The sequence below is a fragment of the Durio zibethinus genome, chromosome 6, assembly GCF_047325235.1.
Source record: "Durio zibethinus cultivar Kanyao isolate XHJ-2024 chromosome 6, ASM4732523v1, whole genome shotgun sequence".
Classification (NCBI taxonomy): Eukaryota; Viridiplantae; Streptophyta; class Magnoliopsida; order Malvales; family Malvaceae; genus Durio; species Durio zibethinus.
Window position 1 is genome coordinate 3227407 of NC_143167.1, and position 24514 is coordinate 3251920.

The 24514-nt window shown below is 31.5% G+C and overlaps 1 protein-coding gene and 1 pseudogene across 1 annotated transcript; both read right to left on the reverse strand.

The window, feature by feature from the left end:
- Positions 1-16999: 16999 nt before the first annotated feature.
- Positions 17000-22049, reverse strand: LOC111289130 (protein argonaute 4-like; annotated as a pseudogene).
- Positions 19159-23493, reverse strand: LOC149518346 (protein argonaute 4-like). The gene is made up of 5 exons (XM_089761831.1): positions 23263-23493; positions 22951-23162; positions 22654-22866; positions 22422-22558; positions 19159-22340 (listed from the first exon to the last, which is right to left on the reverse strand). The coding sequence occupies exons 1-5, from the start codon at positions 23491-23493 to the stop codon at positions 22177-22179; spliced, it is 957 nt and encodes a 318-aa protein (XP_089617957.1). The 3' UTR covers positions 19159-22176.
- Positions 23494-24514: the final 1021 nt, after the last annotated feature.

The window sequence follows — 24514 nt, forward strand, 5'->3', positions numbered from 1 at the left end:
ATTGTACATGATTGAGAATTTACCTTTTATAATCATTAAAAGTTCCAAAAAACGATAAATTCACCCAAATTTAACACCAAATCAAGTAAGACAACATAGTTCTACCAATGGTATAAATTTGACATAAAACATTTAAATTATCCACACACTAAAATAAGTAAAAGCTCAACAAATTTAAAAGTTTGCTCTCTCATTGAAAATACTAAAAATATCTAAAATAACCATTTTTTTTTTTTTTGGACAAAGCATGAAAGGCAGCCTAGTGCTAATATTTAAACAAGTTTAACATCATAAATTTAAGCAATCTATGTTCCTAAAAGAGCAACAAACAATTCTGGAAAGTTGATCCTGCTTGTTATGCTTGCCATCGTTTTGAAATGGATACACCTTTGAAATATTGGTGTTTCTTTTTTCTTTGCTACATGAAACAGTGGAGATTCGTTTTTAACAGGAAGTATTGTCTATATATTTTTGTATGCTACTTTTTTTCCTACCAAAACCAACAAACTCTTTCCTGAAAAGTTAAATAAGCTAGAAATATAACTCATTCTTGCCACAGAAAAGTATTACATTATATAATAGAGAAGTAATATCGAAATGGTAAAGTTTTCTAAGCATCAGAAAGAAACAAAAGTAGTTACTCAGAAGCCACATCTAACTGGTTAACTGACACCCAAGCCTAACGGTAAATAAGAGAACAGAGTAAAGGGCAGTAGTATAACCACTTCTCTAAACCAAACAGGAAAAAGCCACTGTGAATTACCCAGTCAAGCATTCATATCTTTAGATACGGTGGGGGCCAAGCATCCAAAAAGTTTATAACCAAAATGGATGATGATTCAGAGAACAGCACATCATCATCAGAACAAGTCTGGGATAGCCCTACCTCTAAAGTTTAAATATACTTAAAAAGAGTTTCAGATCAGTTGGTGGTAAAACCAAAAGCCTATAGAAAGCATGGTCCGAAGGTCTCAGCAGAAGAACATAGAATCGGCGACAGTCCTGTTCAACCACGGCAGCTGCCGAACAGGTGTGGCTCCAGGAGCAGTCACCCCACCACGGCTTGAGGATGTCTCAGGAGCAGTCGCCCCACTACGGCTTGAGGATGTCTCAGGAGCCTCATCAAACTTCAGGAAAGTCCCCAACTGCGAAGCTGCCAAATGCGCATACCAAATAGGAGCAAGTGCAATCCAAAGTAAGATTAGAAACAAACACCTTTAAGAAATAGAAATACAGAATCAAGCAAAAAACGACAAACTATTATATGGGATCCAAGACCTTTCCCGGCCATTGGGACACGTGAAACCTCCTTTGCAGGCTCAGATTCTGCTTTGATTGGTACCACATTGGGGGGCAGAGGCGGGGGAGGGGGAAGAGAGCCCGTTGCCCCACTTCCCTCTTTCTCAGACGAGTCCATATCCCAACCAAGAAAATTTTTCTTACGTGAAAGAAAATAAAAATACTATTAGCTACAACACAAATTCCCTAAAAAGTAGGTACGTAATAGTATCATTTCACGCAGAAAAAGATTAGCTATAACCATTTCGTGCAGAAAAAAAGTAATTCATACTTTTAACTTGATAAATTATTTATTTTCAACAAAAACGAAAAGACTAAAAGCAATTAACCTTGGCATATCACAATCTTGAAACTCATCCATCTATACAATTTTTTTTTCTGGCAATATACTCATACGCCACAAAGGGAAACAAAGTCAATATGCTCATACGCCAAAAAAGAAACAAAGTCAAGGCACCAAAACTATATAATATTTAAAAATGAGATTTTTTCTTTTCCTAACAAAATGCTTAAGAAACCACATGGATGCAAATGAAAGACGTGTTTACAAAGGATACAAATATTACCTAAAAATCAGAGGATCTGTAGCAAAAAAATAAATAAATAAAGCGTATGTCGATGAATGCTGGAACTTACACAAGAAAAAAAATAGAGAAATAAGCACAAAGGAAAAAAAAAAAAAAAAAGAAAAAGAAACCCTTAGAGTACCCAAAAAAAAAAAAAAAGGGAACCTTTAAGAATATGAGCTTGAACCCAGAGGCACTAATGCTGCTGTGCACTAAAATGGTTAACATGAAGAGGCAAAAAGGTGCTGTTTTTAGCATAAAAGTCAAAACTTTAACCAAATATATTGCATCATTAAGGGATAGAACGAAAGAATACCGAAACGTAAATACCTTTAGCACATCAAGAGACAGTAAAAGACTACAACTGCAGAGAAAGAGTACATGAAGCGACAGGAAACTTGTAAACGGAGTTAAAAATCCCAACTGAAGCAAAAATGTAACAACTTTCTAAATGGCTTGATTACAAGATGACAAAAAAGAAACCTTTTTTACTATAAAAGAACTGAATAATAAAATAAAATAACAAAGGTTACGAAGGTATACATCTTTCAAAATAGAAATATGCTCTACACTGACGAAAAACTACAGTCTTTAAAAATAGAAAAAAAAAAACAGCAAAAAAGTTGCAAACTTGAAGTGTTTATTGAAAAACTAGAAACAAAAAAATGGCAACGAAGATCAGATCATACTCAAAAAAGAAGAAAATCCTTGAAAAAAGCCACCCATTGAAGCAGCATTGCAAAGTCCAAAAGCAAGTAAAAAACCATCAAAAATACATCAAAAACAAAGGACCTTTCAAAAATACATCAAAAAACCAGTAAAAAAAAGTCCAACGAAGAAAAACACGAGACAAAAACACTGCAACCAAACAGGTTTCACAGAAAAAAAATACCTGAAATTTGGAGAGCAAATGAAAGATAGAAACCCTAAAACTCAAAGAGACTGTCGAATACAAATCTCCTTTCTCGTTTTTTAACTCTCACACGAAAAAACTAAAAAGAGACTGAAATAAACCCCCTAGGACCACCCGTCTGTCTTTGCCTTAATTTGTGTCCTCTGCATCGCGGTTTCCACGATTACGCTGCTTTACCGCATCTCCACCGTCCACTTGGTCGATTTAGATGACTAATTTTTTAAAAATTAAGGTTAATAGGAGCAATATTATTAAATTAATTACTAATTTATTCACAATATGCATGAAAAGTTTTTGAATGATTGAGATTTTTTTCTATAATTATTTAAGGGTTTATATTTTATTCGATTATAATGTATAAATTTTATATACTATTAATTAATTATATAATCTCATTAAAGAAATAAATCAGATGATATCTCTTCATTAATATGTAATTTTATTAAAATATTAAATTTTATATATTTATTTTAAAAATAGATATTTGCTTATTAATGAAATGATCTCCTCTTATCATTTACAGATAAAATATAAAATCTGTGTATTAAATATAGACTAAGTATATAATTCTATGATATGGGAATGGCACTAAATATATTTAAAAAAAAAAAGCAACTACTTTTTTTTTATTATTATTAAAGTAAGCCAAAATTTATCTAAAATAAAAAGTTTGAACCAAGACAAATTAGTTTTACCATACTATAGTGGCATGGCAATAATTATTTCTTGAAAACTTTGTTAATTGGCATAATTAATTATTTATACAAATATATAAAAATTAAAGTTTTTGAAAAAAATAAAATATTCAATATGAATGGCTTATATTATTTACAAGTGTATAATCTTAAAAAATTATCTTGTGTAATACAAGAAATGAATTTTATTTTATTTGATGCATTTTTAATTCAAAAATAAATTGATTATGTTTTTTTTTTTTTATTTATCTTAAATTACTCTTAATTAAATTTCATATAAAAATAATACAACGTTGATTCCCATTATTAATAAACAAAATAATTTTAACTCTTTTTTCCTTTATAAATATTTAACTCTTGAATTACATTTATTAAAAATATATACACTTTCCAACTTATTAAAATATAATCTATTAGCTCTACCTTTTAAATTATGTATGCATATACATTTAATATGTGGATTTTAAAATTATTAATAGATGATCAAATAAATTTAAATTAAATTAAATTAAATTTATCAAAACAAATTAACTTCATTATTATTATTCTAATTTCAAAACTTCTCTCTTTGTTTTTTTCAAATACATTAAATACACATTATACTTAAAACTATTTATATTATCAAACATAAATTACTTTTATTTTTATTTTTATTTTATTTTCTTTCAATCAACTAATTATTCAAAAATTACATCCTTAGAGTGTTAGCAATTGCCTCAGAGCATTTAACAAATTCACACCATCCATTTCAAATGGGATTTGTCCCATGGACACACAAGCAATCCAACCTATAGGATTTCCTTTCCCCCTTCCCGTTCTTACTTCTATAGGCTTCCTTATAATAGGAAGATCCGCGAGGCGAAAAAGCATTTTCAATTTTCTTTGATTTCAAAAAAATATATATATTATCAATTATGTAAAAAAATAAAAAAGAAAACAAATATAGAAAGCCATCTATTAGAATCGAACCAATGATCATCGCATTTAACCTCTGAGCTAAGCGGGCTCAAATAATAGATTTATATGCATAGAATTCAACAAACTACGGAAGTTTCAATGTCATCGATGATTTTTGAACGAATGAAGGAATTGGACAGCTTTGATTTGATCATGATGGAAGGTGAGATTGCATCGGATCATTACTCTACTTTTTAATTACCCAGGCATTTGGGTGCCAGAACAGTTATGTCACTACCTCAATTACGGAAATTCGATTTTTTAGAAAGAATATTAATTCTTATTACTTTCTAATTTGACGGTTGTAAATTATTTGAAATCTCAAAATTACGGATTTGTCCTCTTTAAATCGCAGGGTGTGTTAAATGACGAGGAAACTGGGTTGGGTAAAAAAGGGTAATTTCGATAAAAGGAAAATTAAAATGAAAAGGAAAATAATATGAAGACCACATAGTTATGGATATAACCGTGATGTGATTTCGATGACACATGGGTAAAACTCATGCTTCTATCACAATAAAACACTTGCATAAAACTCATGCTGCTACCACACAATAACGTTACACAAAAAATTAGTTCAAAATACTCGTGATGTTATTGGTATCAAGCATTTTATCCTATGCATCGAATTGATCTTTCTTTCTTTTACAATAATAAGAAATAGGAAAGTTTATAAATATTTTTTTTTTGTATGTTTATAGCAATTGGTATAGCAGTTTTAACATTTAGTATAAAAAAGTTAAACAAAAAGGGCGAGAAATGTTTCATAAATATGTTTGCTAATATTTTCTTTTTGTGTTTATTTGCTTATGCCTTTTTACTATGAAAAAAAGAGGGAGAAAATCCTTTAACTATAATTCAAAATTGGTTTCAAGCCCAAATAAAACAAATCCCTAAGGAAAAATAATCCTAAGATAAAGCCCACCAAAGCCCAATATGAAATTTTGATTAAAATGTTAAAATAAGTTTAAATTAAAATGTGCAACTAGGCTGAAAAATCAATCGAAATTCATTCATCTCGGATAAAATTGGGTGTCAATAGGGAGTAGAAATATTAATGCTTTAAAAATATGTAATATATACAAAATCTCACTTTACCAAACTCAACCAATAAAAATTCTTCTTGTAATTCAACCAATAATCGACTCTAATAACTAAAAATTTTAAGAATGATAGTGATAAAATAGAAACTCATAACCTTATTTAACATTTGAGTAAGTTTAATATATCAAGTTTAAGTTGTCTACATACTTAAAAGAGAGAGAGAGCAAAGAACTTGGTTTAAAATTTTTAAGGCATAAAGAATGCTTAAAAGGACTCAAATCACAAAAATTTTCGACAAGCGAAACGAGTGAGAATTGTTATAATATTTAAGCAAAATTAATATCATAAACCTAAGCTATCAATGTGCATAAATAAGAAACAACTACAAATGCTTGAGAATTTACCCTTGATAGTCATTAAAAGTTCCAAAAAGCGATAAATTCATCCAAGTTAATAACAAATCAAGTAAGACAACATAATTCTACCCGTGAGATAAATTTGACATGAAAATTTTAAACTATCTACACACTTAAATAAGTCAAAACTGAACAAATTTAAAAGTATACTCTCTCTAAGCATTGAAAATACTAAAAATATCCAAAATCACCATTTTTTTTGACAAACCATGAAAGGCAGCCTAGTTCTAAAATTTAAACAAGTTTAACAACATAAATTTAAATAATCTATGTTCCTAAATGAGCAACAGACAATTCTGGAAAGTTGATCCTGCTTGTTATGGTTGCCATCGTTTTGAAATGGAGACTCCTTTGAAATATTGGTGTTTCTTTTTTCTTTGCTACGTGAAACAGTAGAGATTCGTTTTTAAGAGGGAGTATTGTCGATAAATTTTTGTATGCTATTTTTTTTCCTACCAAAACCAACAAACTATTTCCGGAAAAGTTAAATAAGCTAGAAATATAACTCATTCTTGCCACAGAAAAGCATTACATTATATAATAGAGAAGTAATAACGAAATGGTATAGTTTTCTAAGCATCAGAAACCAACAAAAGTAGTTACTCAGAAGCCACATCTAACTGGTTAAGTAACTGATAACCAAGCCTAACAGTAAACAAGAGAACAGAGTAAAGGGCAGTAGTATATATACCCAAAACGAACAAACTCTTTCCTGAAAAGTTAAATAAGCTAGAAATATAACTCATTCTCGCAACTCACGTAATCGTTGACCTCTTGCCAATCGATTCTGAGTAGCTTTATCGAGATCAGAAGCAAATTGCGCAAAGGCTTCTAATTCGGTTAATTGGGCCAATTCCAATTTTGATTTACCAGCGACTTGGAAAAGCATTACGTTATATAATAGGGAAGTAATAACGAAATGGTATAGTTTTCTAAGCATCAGAAACCAACAAAAGTAGTTACTCGGAAGCCACATCTAACTGGTTAACTGATACCCAAGCCTAACGGTAAATAAGAGAACAGAGTAAAGGGCAGTAGTATAACCACTTCTCTAAACCAAACAGGAAAAAGCCACTGTGAATTACCCAGTCAAGCATTCATATCTTTAGATACGGTGGGGGCCAAGCATCCAAAAAGTTTATAACCAAAATGGATGATGATTCAGAGAACAGCACATCATCATCAGAACAAGTCTGGGATAGCCCTACCTCTAAAGTTTAAATATACTTAAAAAGAGTTTCAGATCAGTTGGTGGTAAAACCAAAAGCCTATAGAAAGCATGGTCCGAAGGTCTCAGCAGAAGAACATAGAATCGGCGACAGTCCTGTTCAACCACGGCAGCTGCCGAACAGGTGTGGCTCCAGGAGCAGTCACCCCACCACGGCTTGAGGATGTCTCAGGAGCAGTCGCCCCACTACGGCTTGAGGATGTCTCAGGAGCCTCATCAAACTTCAGGAAAGTCCCCAACTGCGAAGCTGCCAAATGCGCATACCAAATAGGAGCAAGTGCAATCCAAAGTAAGATTAGAAACAAACACCTTTAAGAAATAGAAATACAGAATCAAGCAAAAAACGACAAACTATTATATGGGATCCAAGACCTTTCCCGGCCATTGGGACACGTGAAACCTCCTTTGCAGGCTCAGATTCTGCTTTGATTGGTACCACATTGGGGGGCAGAGGCGGGGGAGGGGGAAGAGAGCCCGTTGCCCCACTTCCCTCTTTCTCAGACGAGTCCATATCCCAACCAAGAAAAATTTTCTTACGTGAAAGAAAATAAAAATACTATTAGCTACAACACAAATTCCCTAAAAAGTAGGTACGTAATAGTATCATTTCACGCAGAAAAAGATTAGCTATAACCATTTCGTGCAGAAAAAAAGTAATTCATACTTTTAACTTGATAAATTATTTATTTTCAACAAAAACGAAAAGACTAAAAGCAATTAACCTTGGCATATCACAATCTTGAAACTCATCCATCTATACAATTTTTTTTTCTGGCAATATACTCATACGCCACAAAGGGAAACAAAGTCAATATGCTCATACGCCAAAAAAGAAACAAAGTCAAGGCACCAAAACTATATAATATTTAAAAATGAGATTTTTTCTTTTCCTAACAAAATGCTTAAGAAACCACATGGATGCAAATGAAAGACGTGTTTACAAAGGATACAAATATTACCTAAAAATCAGAGGATCTGTAGCAAAAAAATAAATAAATAAAGCGTATGTCGATGAATGCTGGAACTTACACAAGAAAAAAAATAGAGAAATAAGCACAAAGGAAAAAAAAAAAAAAAAAGAAAAAGAAACCCTTAGAGTACCCAAAAAAAAAAAAAAAGGGAACCTTTAAGAATATGAGCTTGAACCCAGAGGCACTAATGCTGCTGTGCACTAAAATGGTTAACATGAAGAGGCAAAAAGGTGCTGTTTTTAGCATAAAAGTCAAAACTTTAACCAAATATATTGCATCATTAAGGGATAGAACGAAAGAATACCGAAACGTAAATACCTTTAGCACATCAAGAGACAGTAAAAGACTACAACTGCAGAGAAAGAGTACATGAAGCGACAGGAAACTTGTAAACGGAGTTAAAAATCCCAACTGAAGCAAAAATGTAACAACTTTCTAAATGGCTTGATTACAAGATGACAAAAAAGAAACCTTTTTTACTATAAAAGAACTGAATAATAAAATAAAATAACAAAGGTTACGAAAGGTATACATCTTTCAAAATAGAAATATGCTCTACACTGACGAAAAACTACAGTCTTTAAAAATAGAAAAAAAAAAACAGCAAAAAAGTTGCAAACTTGAAGTGTTTATTGAAAAACTAGAAACAAAAAAATGGCAACGAAGATCAGATCATACTCAAAAAAGAAGAAAATCCTTGAAAAAAGCCACCCATTGAAGCAGCATTGCAAAGTCCAAAAGCAAGTAAAAAACCATCAAAAATACATCAAAAACAAAGGACCTTTCAAAAATACATCAAAAAACCAGTAAAAAAAAGTCCAACGAAGAAAAACACGAGACAAAAACACTGCAACCAAACAGGTTTCACAGAAAAAAAATACCTGAAATTTGGAGAGCAAATGAAAGATAGAAACCCTAAAACTCAAAGAGACTGTCGAATACAAATCTCCTTTCTCGTTTTTTAACTCTCACACGAAAAAACTAAAAAGAGACTGAAATAAACCCCCTAGGACCACCCGTCTGTCTTTGCCTTAATTTGTGTCCTCTGCATCGCGGTTTCCACGATTACGCTGCTTTACCGCATCTCCACCGTCCACTTGGTCGATTTAGATGACTAATTTTTTAAAAATTAAGGTTAATAGGAGCAATATTATTAAATTAATTACTAATTTATTCACAATATGCATGAAAAGTTTTTGAATGATTGAGATTTTTTTCTATAATTATTTAAGGGTTTATATTTTATTCGATTATAATGTATAAATTTTATATACTATGAATTAATTATATAATCTCATTAAAGAAATAAATCAGATGATATCTCTTCATTAATATGTAATTTTATTAAAATATTAAATTTTATATATTTATTTTAAAAATAGATATTTGCTTATTAATGAAATGATCTCCTCTTATCATTTACAGATAAAATATAAAATCTGTGTATTAAATATAGACTATGTGTATTAAATATCATTTTTTTGCTATAGCATATGTGTTCATCATGCTTGAAAAATCATGATTGTATAATTCTTTGTTATAACATGCTAATTGAATATTTGTTTTGGATAGGATATGCTTATGAAATAATGCTATTATGCATGTATTGATTGAACTTTTCATATGCTTGAAATATATTATGATCGTTAAAGTTTGTGAACAAAATAGCTAACAATTGGTATCAAAATGACTAAAAATTTTTTTAACTTTAATGGACCCTTGTTTATGTACATATCATTGATATAACTTGTACCTTTCATACAAAATTGTGTGTGCCTTAAATTGATTAATCCTTATTTTGAAAAGAAAGAGAAATCTTAGAATACAATTTTGCTTGATTTATTTTATGATAACATATCTTTAACAATTGGTATCTGGAACAATTGAAATAAACTTGTATGCATATGCTTGAATTTATGCTTAATTGCTATTGATGTTTTATGTTCTAAGCACATCTTATGATAACATGACTTATCAGTAGGTTGCATATCATTTATTATCTTTTTGCTCATAAATTTCATATGGTTAGGTTGAATGATTGATTCTGTGCTATAACATTTTAATTAGATATACTTATGATTTTATGGTAATATACATGTATGTGAATTTCATTGTGCATATTACACTTGATTATATGCATTCAAAATACTCTTGATATTGTTGGTATCAAGCATTTTGTCCCATATATTGAATTGATCTTTCTTTCTTTAACAATGACAAGAAAATGGAGAGTTTATAAATATTTCTTCTTGTATGTTTATAGCAATTGGTATAGAAGCTTTAACATTTAGTATAAAAAGGTTAAACAAAAAGGGAGAGAAATGTTTCATGAATATAGTTGCTAATACCTTCTTTTTGTGTTTATTTACTCATGCCTTTTTACTATGACAAAAAGGGAGAGAAATATCATATAGACAAATTTGCTTGTACTTAACATGCATATGTTTGATTGTACTTATTTTATATATTTGACTAAAATATGTTTGATGAGTTATACTGAATTAGGGTGCAATAATTGAGATGGAGTTTTGCCTTACAAAATTTAAAAAGAGTTGTTTAAAATATTTTTCAAAATTTTACATGTCTTAAAGAAAGTTTCTTATCAAGCAAATTTAACTTTAAGTTTTTTCATATAAAAAAAAAGAGAGATTGTTAACTTGAATTGATCCTTATTTTGAAATGACAAAACATTAAGCTAAATAAGCTTGATTAAGATTATGAAAAAGATTTATTTAGTATATATTCTTAAGTTTTATATTTTGGTATTAAATAATATGATTTTCAAAGTTTAAAGAAACCTTTCTTTATATTTTCTTATTTTTCAAATCAAACTATCTTTATACATTATTTATTTGAGCTTAAATGAAAGACTAATTGTTGTTTTTAAAGTAAACTTATTCATTTTGGACACAATACAATTTTGATAATATTGGTTTTACGAAATAGATTAACTTAAGAAAGTTATTTTATAAGAACAAAGTTTTTCAACATTGAACTTGTTTTATTTTTCTATATTAATTCATAGAGTTTTAATATTTGAATTTTATATGGTTGGAAAGCTCTTTGAATATACTTTCTAATTGATCAAACAAAATCAAAATTCAATTTTTTTAAGAAAAGATTTTGAATTTTTACTACACTTTGCAGTTGTCTAAAAACTGTATAATGGGTAGTTTTGAAAATTCACTATAATTCGTATACAATGAATTAGGTGATGAATTTTATATGGATAGAAAGCTTTTTAAGTCTAGTTTCTAAATATTCAAATAGTTTTTGATTTAGAATTGTGTAACTCAAAATATAATCAAATTAGTAAGTAGAGTACAAAACCAAAAACAATCACCCAACTTAATTAAATTGATCCCCTGGCTAAACCAATCGATCCCTTCCTTGTATGGATCAATTGGTTCAAGGTTTTAAAGACAAGATCGATCCCTTTATGAAGGGATTGATTGGTTTTTTACACAAAATGAAAACTTTGCTCCAAACCTTAAAAAGGAATCGATCACCCAAACTAGGAGATCAATGACCTGAAAAAAGGATCAATTGGTACTAAATATGGATTGATTGATTGTGCCTTTTCATGCGCGAAATTGCTTCAATTTTAAGTAACCAATCAATCCCCTCATAAGAAGGGATTGATCCCCTATGTCTAAAAAATCTCTAACAACTAGTTTTTTCAAGCTTCAATGCTTTTTTTCAACTCCAAACCATCTGTAGTGACTAGTTCTTCAATTCCTCTATAAATTGGATATTCCAACACACCAAGAAGGTTGATAAACCAAGAGAGTAAGAACCAACAAGTTATATTTTCATTTTTTTCATAAAATCAAGAGTTGTTAGAGATTAAAATCCATATCTTTTGTATTTGTTGTATCCAAGCTATATTGTGTTGTTCATTCATCAAATTTCTTTATATTTCATTAGGCAAACACTCAACCTTGCAAGGTATTTTAGTTTGCAAAATCATTTGGGTTATCTTATAAGCCAAAGGTAAAGTATCTTCTTAATATTATAAGGGTAAAAGTTACTATATAATCCTTAAAAAAAATAGAGATTTAGTACAATATAGGTTTATATCTTATAAGAGTTTTTCTTCAATTAGTGGATTGAAATCTTGGTATGGACAATCAAGAAGAGAAGACACAGGTACCTTATGAAAAATGACCGAACCTCTATAAAACTTTGTATTTGATTTCTCTATCTCTATCTCTTTATTTCCATTATTGATTATATTTACTTCTAGATATATCAATTATTGTCATTTGCATCATATTGTGATATTAATTTTAATTTTTCATTTAATTATTTTCAAATCATTATTTGAGAATAACTTGGAGAAATTCAATTCACCCCCACTTGATCACTATCTCACATAAAAAGCTAACATGGATCAAAATGAACCGTTTCCAAAATGAATTATCTGTGGACCAATCAAAATGGCCTCACTAAAAAAAAAAAAGAAAAAACCTTTCATTAGTTTTTTTAATAAATATTAATTTTTAAAATTTTTATTTTTATTTTATAATTAATTTGATTGAAAAAGATATTACATACAAGAATTCATTTTTTTTAAAGCTAGGCTTTAAAACTATGTAATATATACAAAATGTATTAAAAATGTAAGTAGATTTACATTTTTCTTAGTTAATGTATATGATCCTTTACAATTTTTGTCTATAATAATACTATAAATTGTAGGATATATATATATAATATGCATACAAAAATATTTTAGATTAAAGTCAAAATTGATGGAATAGCAAACATGAATTAGGTTCAATATATTTAAGAAGAAAATTTACCATAGAATTATTTGAATCATTCATCAATTGCTTAATAAATTAAGCAGTTTTTATATCTTCATTCTACATTTCAACACCTAAAATCTTTGTTGTAAGATATTGAAGTATCTTTTGACTTTTTTCTAGTAACAAAAATGCTTGTTAAAAACATGAACTTTAAAACTATAAGATAAAGTCAATTATAATGCAATCATCTAGACAAAGCTTATAACCAATGACAACAACCCATTTATCTTTTTAATAATAAAAAATAATAATAATACCAAGTGTTAGAATGATCAAAAGTGATGACATAATGATAATAATAATAATAATAATAATAATAATAAACAAGAAAAGAGAAAAGAAAGAAAATATCATATACCTAAATGAAACCTTTGAAGTTAATCTAAAGCACCAATGAAAAAGGTCCAAATCTGGCAATCTAATTTCTTAAATGAAGCCTTTATAATAAAACCTAAAGCACTAATGAAAAAAACCAAAGTCTAACAGCCTAATCTCTAATTCAAGCTAGGAGGATCCGAGTCGGGCCTAGGTTGACTAGCAGTTCGAATCACGCAACCCATCTTTTTTTATTTTTTTTTTGAATTTTTTTCACAATCCTAAGTTAACTGAACTCTCATCCCCCAATTCTTCTTTTTTTTTTAAATCTTTCCCTTTTGACTTTTCAAACTTTTTTTCTCTTTTTTTTTTCTTTCTCTTTTCTCCCTTCTCTTTTCTATTTTTTTTTCTTTTTTCTATCCGAATAGCTCCCTCTTTTTCTTCTTAACCCAAGCAAAGTTCCCTTTTTTTTTTTTTTCAGTCACACCAACTATTAGCCGACAACCATATCTTCTTTGTCCCTTTTTTTTTCTTTTTTTTTTAGTTCAGCATTACTACTCATTTTCCCTATACGTCAGTTTGACGATTTTTTTAGTTTGACGATTTTTTTAGTTTGGTTCTTCTTTTTTTTTTTTCTATTTTCTTCTTTCCTTTTTCTTTTCCTCTGCCTCCACCACTTAAGCTACTTTTCTTCTCCTTTTTTTTTATTGTAGCCAAATGGTGCCCAAGGAATCACCAAACAAGATTTTTTTTTTTTGAAATTTTTTCTGTTGGTAAGGACTATGGCTTTTGTTTTACGTTTTTTTTATTTTTTTATGATTTTTGAAACAGAAGATGAAAGAGATTTTTTTTTTGTTTGAGGTGTTGTTAGTGGCTTTATGCTATTAGTTTGGTTAGAGCATGGGGTAGTGGGAGGCAATGAAGGTGGAAGGTGGCTTGAGAGTGAATGCAAAGTGGGGATGGTTGGTCAATAGTGTGGGTGCTTGGGTATTGGTGAAGGCAAGGTCTCAATATTAAAGATGAATGAGTGGTTAAACAAGACTTGGTTGAAATAGTTTGGGCTTTCGGGTGTTGGTAGTTGTTTGGCTTAGTGATGGGGCGATGGTGGTGACACTTTTAACAGTTTGGCATAAGGCAAAATAAGAATGAGTATTTTGATTTTGCTTACTGTTATCTATACATCTCAAGGGGAGGCTCCAGTATGGGATTTGATTTTGAAGGTTTTTGGTGCTCGGTTGATGTCCATAAAAGTTATGCTAATGACTTGTGTGGTGGTATTAGACTTAGCAATGGTAGTTTGAATATGGTGGTCTTGGGTTGGGATTTAGTTTAATGTTGGTGGTTTTTTTTTTTTTTTGCTAGACATTGAAGGTTAAGGATGATGAGTGCTGAAAAATCCCTATTTTATTGTAATGGTTCTCTTCTTTTTGAAACCCAATTCTTCCACCAAAATTTAATGGCTTTGTAATGGTTTTTTAAACGGATATGACAGAAGTGCAGAAATGACTACTGATTTTTTAAGACCAAAAATCCTCTGCCTTTTAGGATATAAGTCTTTGATAAAAATATGCTAGAGGTCAGTACATAAAAATGAGGCTAACAATAAAAAAACTGAAAATGATGAGTGATAAAGTTGGGAGAAAAAAAGTTAATGAATTTGTGCTAGAGTTAGATAAAGCACAAAGTGAAAAATGAAAAGCTGAAAATCATGCAACAATTTGGATTCAATGGGTGTGGAATGAAGAAAAGGCTTATGGCAATATTGGCTTTTCCTTTAATTGAATTTGGGCATCCATTAGGCTTTGAAACCTTAAGCCCAAATCGTTTAACTATAATTCAAAATTGGTTTCAAGCCTAAATAAAATAAATCCCCAAGGAAAATTAATCATAAGATAAAGCGCATCAAAGCTTAATATGAAATTTTGATTAAAATGTGCGACTAGGTTGAAAAATCAATCGAAATTCATTCATCTCGGATAAAATTGGGTGTCTATAGAGAGTAGAAATATTGATGCTTTAAAAATGTATACAAAATGTATTAAGAACATAAGTTGGTTTACATCCTGTTTTTGGCTAATGTATATGACCTTTTACAATTTTTGTCTATAATAGTGCTATTTTGAGATATATATATATATATATATATATACAATATGTGTATAAAACTTTTTTAGATTAAAGTCAAGATTGATGGAATAGCAAACAAGAATTAGGTTCAATATGTTTAAGAAGAAAAGTTACAATAGAATTTTTTGAATCATTCGTCAATTGTTTAATAAATTAAGCAATCCATTCATTCTGCATTTCAACACCTAAAATCTTTGCTACAACACATTGAAGTGTTTTTTGACATTTATCTCATAACAAAAATGCTTGTTAAAAATAAACTTTAAAACTATAAGACAAAGTTAATTATAATACAATCGTCTAGACAAAACTTATAGCCAATGACAACAAACCATTTATCTTTTTAACAATAAAATCAATTCAACAATTTTTATCTTTAAGGTTGGAGTCTTAGTCAACCAAATTCATTATAATTGTATTAACAACAAAGTCAATTCAATAATTTTTATATTTAAAACATTCAGAGATTCAATGTGATAAAATTTTTATCTTGTCATGAAATATCTAAACTCATTTAGATGGCATTAATAATTACCCTTAAGAAACAAAAACAATTAATAAAAAAATGCATAAATAACATATGCTTGAAAATGAGAAATAACTAAATATATTGAAAAATTTACTTTTAAAGGTCATAAAAAGTGTAGAAAAGAAAGTCAACTTATAAATCAAATTTGGCAAAAAAAAAAAAAGCATAAATAATTAATAAAAAATGCAAAATCTCACTTTACCAAATTCAACCAAAAAATTTTTTTTTTTGTAATTCAACCAATAATCGATTCTAATAACTAATAATTTTAAGAATGATAATGGAAAAAAAAAACTCATAACCTTATTTAACATTTGAGTAAGTTTAATATATCAAATTTAAGCTGTTTACATACTTAGAAAAGAGAGAGCAAAGAACTTAGTTTAAAATTTTCAAGGCATAAAGAATGTTTAAAAAAACTTAAATCACAAAAATTTTCGACAAGCGAAATAATGAGTGAAAATTGTTATAATATTTAAGCAAAATTAATATCACGACCTAAGCTATCATGTGCATAAATAAGGAACAACTACAAATGCTTGAGAATTTACACTTAATAGTCATTAAAAGTTCCAAAAAGCGATAAATTCATCCAAATTTAATAACAAATCAAGCAAGACAGCATAGTTCTACCCATGAGATAAATTTGACATAAAAAATTTAAACTATCTACATACTTAAATAAGTAAAAACTGAACAAATTTAAAAGTTTGCCCTCTCTAAGCATTGAAAATACTAAAAATATCTAAAATCACCATTTTTTTTTTTTGACAAACCATAAAAGGCAGCCTAGTTCTAAAATTTAAACAAGTTTAACATCATAAATTTAAGTAATCTATGTTCCTAAATGAGCAACAAACAATTCCGGAAAGTTGATCCTGCTTGTTATGGTTGCCATCGTTTTGAAATGGAGACTCCTTTGAAATATTGGTGTTTCTTTTTTCTTTGCTACGTGAAACAGTAGAGATTCGTTTTTAAGAGGAAGTATTGTCGATAAATTTTTGTATGCTATTTTTTTTCCTACCAAAACCAACAAACTCTTTCCGGAAAAGTTAAATATGCTAGAAATATAACTCATTCTTGCCACAGAAAAGCATTACATTATATAATAGAGAAGTAATAACGAAATGGTATAGTTTTCAAAGCATCAGAAACCAACAAAAGTAGTTACTCAGAAACCACATCTAACTTGTTAAGTAACTGATAACCAAGCCTAACAGTGAATAAGAGAAGAGAGTAAAGGGCAGTACTATAACCACTTTCACTAAACCAAACAGGAAAAAGCCACTGTGAATTTCCTAGTGAAGCATTCATATCTTTAGATACGTTAGCGGCCAGGCATCCAAAAAGTTTATAACCAAAATGGATGATGATTCAGAGAACAGCACGTCATCATCAGAACAAGTCTGAGATAGCCCTAACTCTAAAGTTTAAATATACTTAAAAAGGGTTTCAGATCAGTTGCTGGTAAAACCAAAAGCCTATAGTAAACATGGTCAAAAGGTCTCAGCAGAAGAACATAGAATCGGAGACATTCTTGTTCAACCACGGCAGCTGCGGAACAGGTATGGCTCCAGGAGCAGTCACCCCACCATGGCTTGAGGATGTCTCAGGAGCCTCATCAAACTTCAGGAAAGTCCCCAACTGCGAAGCTGCCAAATGCGCATACCAAATAGGAGCGACTGCAATCCAAAGATTAGAAACAAACACCTTTAAGAAATAGAAATACAGAATCAAGCAAAAAACGACAAACTATTATATGGAGATCAAGTGGGAAAATAATTAGGTAAACCAAATGAATTTGGCATTTGAGAAAAAGCATATCACAAACACTAGGGAAGCATCTCAACCAGAATACTTACCTACAGATATGGCAGTGGTACTTCTTTGATTCCTGCATTAGAAAGAGATTACAAGGAATGCAACCGTGATTACAACTTAAAACATTTGTGAAGTAATTACAACACATGATTATACGCTTACGTATATGATAGAGAATGGACAAGTTCTTGCAGTTCGTCAGCTGAAAATCCGATTTCATCTAAGAGAACATGATAATGGGTAGGCCTTGTGGTTCCCTGAACAGCAAATACAAATTATACAAACAAACCAACGTTACAATAAAAGATGAAGGGCTATACCCATAAGACACAGCAAAAGCGTCGAGCACAACTTGGATGAGGAAACCAACCACCGTAAGAGGAACTTCAATTTCAGTCGTGCATTTTCTTTCACAACAAAACATGCATGACAGCCTTAAAATACAAACAATGAATTCTGGATAGAGAAGGCAAGTACAAATGTAGTTGGCAATATCTTGACCAATTAAGTGAGACAAAATTGCAAAATCAACAACCATTAATCAACTGAAACAAAATTCTAGAAAAACTTACAATCATTCCGGCATGTGCACATAGATAAAAGTCATTGTTCTGTGGATGACAAACTGTGTTGTCTATCCCGGTTCCTGCAAAACAATAAAAAAAGGATCGATTTTAACAACTATAACAGAGGTACCAGATGACATGCATCAAATAATGAGTGAGCCTCACCAGGCAGAACATTATCAGGAGATCCCTGCTGGAAAAACCTTGTACGATGATTTTTTTGTGCTACGATGACCACAAACCTGGGGTTCCAATTCTCATCAAGATTCTTGCAAGCCTATAAAGTAGAAACGTTAACGAGAGATGTTTTATCCCAAGCACTATCATCTTAATGACTGATTTATAACTAGCACAATTTTCGTACTTATTTTGCATGAATAACTCAAATAGAAATGTACAATTTTCAGTTCCCATGATTGAAAGTCACTACTGCATACCTCAACAATTTGTTCCAGTTCAATGTTCAAAACTTGATTGAACTGTGACTCACTGACCCCGTCCCTGAGTGGAACCAAGAATAATGAGCAAGTAAGCATGCATAAGCATCTCAATAAAAGGTAAAAGAAACATCAGCGCAATAACCACAAACTAGCTTACAAGAAGTATGTAAAGAGATATGATGGTTCATAAGAAGATAAAACAAAATTTGAAAAAGAAAATTGTCAAAAAAGGACATAAATGATGTAAAGATTAACCAAGTACCATAAAACCTGCAATAGAATGATAAAAATTCACAGCATTGTAACATAAAAAAAAAGTTTTGCATAGCAGGTATTAATTACATTCATAGAACCCAACTATACAAAACAGAAATGTAAATGTTAGTTAGGGCTTTTGGGGGGTGGGGGGGGGGGGGGGTGGGGATTCACAACATTTTAAGTCATATAGCCAGAGCAGAAAATGAGAATAATGGAAGAGGCTAAAAAATGAGAATGTTCTGAAGCATTTTAGACAGCAGGCAGAAAGGAACATGCTAGTTTGATTAAAAGTTTAAAGGACAACTTGTACATTCCGTAAGCAGCATGAAGAGACTGAGCAGATCAAATATACTTGAATATCAAGACAGCATTTCACATGTAAAACAGATGATTTAACAGAATAAATACACCCATTACTTAGAAGTTAGAAATCAATACAAATAGAGTTTGCAAAGCAGAGACGAAGCTGTGGCAATTAAGAAGCAGGAAAACCAAATTTTGCATCCCTGAGTTCCCTAAAAATGTATGATTTAGAATATTTTTGTTATATAGAATGAACGTGAGAAACAGCAAAATGTAAAATAAGAAACCTGAATATGATGATTTGAAGAGGCTTCTGTCGTGAGCTTCTAAAAAAGTCAAAGACAGCCTCCCTGATGTCAAAGAAAATACATTAGGTACACAAACTCGAAACATTATATTCCCAAAAATTAAAATACTACAGACATAAATGATTACCAGCAGAATAACATATTACACAACTTTCTTATTACAACCCACCGCCATTGACGCCCCAAGCAAGAAGAGAGAAACAATAATGAGGATATAAAAAATAAATTTTCAACAAATAACTTGTCCCTTTTATTGGCCAATACTTGTCCCCTCTTTAGTCAAATAACTTTAAGATTGAAACGTACCTCATAACACCTCCATCCACCCGGTCAGACACTCGTTTGAATAGTGAATCTATCATTTCAACCCGGGGTGACTGTGTCCGGACAGATGCCCTATAGCGGTAAATGGAGGGCCACTGCCTGGAGTTAACCACCTACAATTAAATACAGTTAAAAAATCTCACAAATTTTGAAGTATAGACAGACTGCCAAATCACATCTCTATAACTGCTTGCAATTTATGGAAACTCAAGAAACCCAATGATAAGGAATAAGATCATCCCTACCGCAGCTATTGACGGGACATCAGACTGCCCAGGAGAGCCATGTGACACATCCATACCAAGGATCATGGTTGGAACCCTTGAAACAACAGGGATCATAGAACTTGGAGTTGGAACCCTTGAAACAACAGGGAAGGGACGTGGTTGTTGGATTGTTAACATTGAATTCAGTCCTCCAAGCTGCGAGCAGATTATGATATTAGCAGGTTTAATTATAAATAGAACAATAACCTTAATGGTTTAACTACAGAAGATTAGAACTGCAACCAGAGGAATGGCTTAAGTTAAAAAAAAAAGAAAAAAGAAATCGTTGGACAGAAGCAGACCTTTGCATTAATCTTGAGAAGCAGATTCGTAAGGTACTGATCAGTGAACTTAGTTGGAGCCATACACTGAGTGACTATGCCAGAGTCGGCAAGATTCTTTCGCTTCCATGGACCTTAGAAAATTCGTTGAACTTACTACGTAAGCAAAAGACTTCCAGGAAAACACGCATAGACAATGTATGAACAGATGAGTTTGTGCACACCATAAAGATCAGAATTTTTCCTGTTAGGCAGCACACAAAGAAGGAACCGTGGAGAGACATTACTTTCAGATTTCATCTCATCAAACATCTTATCCACTCTACCCACAGGAGAGAGACGTCCGTTCTCATTCTTCTCTGTGTACACACCAAATGGTCTATCTACATGCTGAAAAAGAGACATGGAAAAGAACGTAAGCCAACAAGTTGAATTCTATAACTTTGTATGTGCTGATTGACAATACCAATACAACCAAAACAAAAATTAGACAACAAACTTACCATTCCTTTCATTTCTCCGCATCTCATCAGATCCAACACAAGTCGACTTACATCACAACGTGGCCAGAAGTTAACAACACCCCAACTTTCAATCCTAGTTGGCTCCACAAATCTCTATGAAAGCATAACTGAACTGTTGAGAAACAAGAGATGAAACATATATAAGATAGAAGGCTGCAAAAGCAAAGAAGCTATAGACCTTATTGTTGAAATTCCATCGCCCATTCTTAGGCGCGAAAGCTTTACCATCGCCCGCTATTATCTGTCATCAAAAGATAACTCAATTAGCATGTACATCGAAAAGAAGGATCATTAAATTAACCCTCAACAACCAGCATACACGTTCCGTATATCAAAGAAAGAAACAAAATTCATCATTAACCTACCCCCGGAGGAGGCAGAATACGGCCTTCCACTTGGGTGAAATTAGAGCTGATAGAAACACCACATGAACGCAGCACTGGTTCAGCACCATAATTACTGTTATGTAAAGCCTGCACAAAAATATGCAACACTCATAAGTTATAGAACAAGTGAAATGCTGAGAGTCAGAAGTTTATAATAGACCTACAATAGACAAGAGCCTCATTCTTTCTTGAGGCTTCTGCCTTGATTTTTCGACCAGCGAAGCTCTTTGGAAAGTGGATAGCGCTTTTGTGTAGCGTTGCAACGACACCAAAGTGCACAGCTATGGCATTGCAACAGGTGCACAACAAATCATAGACAAGAATTAGTTGCTAAGCATATATCATGTAACAAAACAAAGCCACAATGCACTCATTCACCTCCAAAGGAATATATGTTGGCCGCTTTGGCTTGCCAACATTAATGCATGGCAAATCTGCAGAATAAGCCAACTGTATCTTGCGATGGGTGACAAAATATTCATAAACAGTAATCTCCACGGTCTCTGCTTCACCATTCTCATTCTTCATACTTTTCTGCTTCCATGAGAACCTGCATCATGGACACAGCACACAACAAATAAGAAACAATAACTTTAAACTGAAGTATTACACAACAGGCAAGTAGGAAAAGCTCAAAGTTAAATAGTAGCCAATTTAGCACCAATCAAAGAAAAAGCACTATTGTGAGACCGGGAAATCATACATCTGATCTTTGCAGAAAAGGTCACTCAATCCGGTAATCTTGTACTCCAGATTGGATGGTCTGACTTCTACCCTCAGATTTTTAAGCACTCGTTTAGCCTATTCAGGGTTTCAAGCAATTGCGGTTTAGTAATTAATAATTGATGCAAAGAACTCAAATTCGCTTGGCAAAAAAATGTAGTTATTGATAACCTTGCTCCAGTCCAGGTACTGAGGATCTCTCATATTCTGATTCTCAAGTAAAAAATCCAATACTGGACCAGGTTGAAATATCACTGTAGTTGATACGTCTGAAACACAAAGAGAAATAGTAATTATACAAACAATACAAAGCACACAAATGCGTAAGTGCTGCGAGATGAGGTTCCAACCAATATTCAGGGAAAGGCCTCCTTGAGTAGCTCTGAAACTTGAATGGAATCCCCTGCATCCTAGGACACCACGGCCAATGTTTGTATAATTATTTTCATCATCTTGGAAAAAAGACTGGCGAACAAGTAGGCATCCCCTATGTAAGTGAACGTAATGTCAGAATAAATATAATATCCGGGATCAAAACCTAAAAGTGGAGAAAAGAATACTCAGGCACATATTTTAACTCACCGTTTTGCAGCATGCTGCCGTAAAATGATATCCAGCACCCTCAGGGCTTCTTGTGAGTTTCCTGATTCCTGTCCACGCAGAGCATTTTGAATGGCTTGCATGGGAATCTTTGCGGCAAAGCTAATCTCCACGTTAAATGTCTTTGGCGGGTGCATACGTCCTAATATCTTCCTTTCACGCTCTTTTTGGCTTTCATTGCCATCAGGGCTTGCACTCCTATTGTTTCCATACATACTTAAAAAATTAGAAACAATGAATGGGAGCAGTGTAAATACTGCAAATCAATCTAAAGTGCACGTCAACCTGTCGGATGTAACATCCTCAAGCACAACAGGAAACTCAAGCTTGGTACTTGGGAGAGGACCAACAGTAAATAAACTCTTCTCCCCATCATACGCAAAGTCCTTTCCAGCCAACTCACTGCTGTAGGTCTCATGCAACTTATCCATCACCTTTCTTCCAACACCCTTCCCAACCACTGGGCGACCATCTTCATAAGAAAGAGAAACCTGTTGAACCAAATTGCAAAAGAAGAAGAAACTTGCATCAATAATTTCTATTTACCAATGAGAAAAAAAGATAAGCAGAGCGAAGTAAGCAATTACATACACTGTAGTGGAAGAAATGCCCATCAACAGTTCCAACATTCACTTTGAAGTGATTTGTGAGAATAGATATCTTCTGCCCTTTAGATCCAAGACCTTTCCTGGCCATTGGGACACGTAAAACCTTCTTTGCAGGTTCACATTCTGCTTTGATTGGTGCCACATTGGGAGGCAGAGGCGGGGGAGGAGGAAGAGAGCCCGTTGCCCCGCTTCCCTCTTTCTCAGACGAGTCCATTTCCTAACCAAGAAAATTTTTCTTACGTGAAAGAAAATAAAAATACTAGTAAGCATTTAAGATTAGCTACAACAGAAATTCCACAAAAAGTAGGTACGTAACAGTATCATTTCATGCAGAAAAAGATTAACTATAACCATTTCATGCAGAAAAAAGTAATTCCCACTTTTAAGTTGATAAATTAGTTATTTTCAACAAAAAAGAAAAAATTAGTAGCAATTACCCTTGACATATCACAATCTTAAAACTCGTCAATCTATACAACTTAGTATCTAGTTCTCTTAAACTATATAGTGTCTGTTTATATGGTTTTATTTTATAGGATTGTTTTTTTTTTTTTTTTTTTGTTATTTGAAATATCCTAAGAGAAATCAACAAAAATATATCCATTTCCTTTTGAGAAATACAGACATAGAGATTAAGGGAATTTAGTGAATAAATAATGATTTAAAATTTAGATTGTGGATTTTTGTATTTGTGTCATTTAAATTATAAATTTAATGTATTAATATTATATTTTATACGAAAATTACGTGCCACAATTAATATAGATGATAAAATATAAAATATATATTTTTAATTTTGTTAAATCCATATATATATATAATTATTATTAAAATTATAAATTATATTTCTTTCATGTTTTTATTAGTATCCTATTTCGTATCCCTTTTATTCGTTTTGTGTTCGTGTTATATTTTTGCATGATGTATTCTCTTGGCAAAGTAAACAACAAAATAAAATTTTTCTAACAATATACTCAAAACGTGATTTTTTTTTTTCTAGCAATATACTCGTACGCCACTAAGGAAAACAAAGTCAACATGCTCGTACGCCAAAAAAGAAACAAAGCCAAGGCACCAAAACTATATAATATTTAAAAATGAGATTTTTTTTTTCCTAACAAAATGCTTAAGAAACCACATGCATGCATATTAAAGACGTGTTTACAAAGGATACAAATATTACCTAAACATCAGAGGATCTATAGCAAAAAAAAAAAAAAAAAAGCGTATGTTGA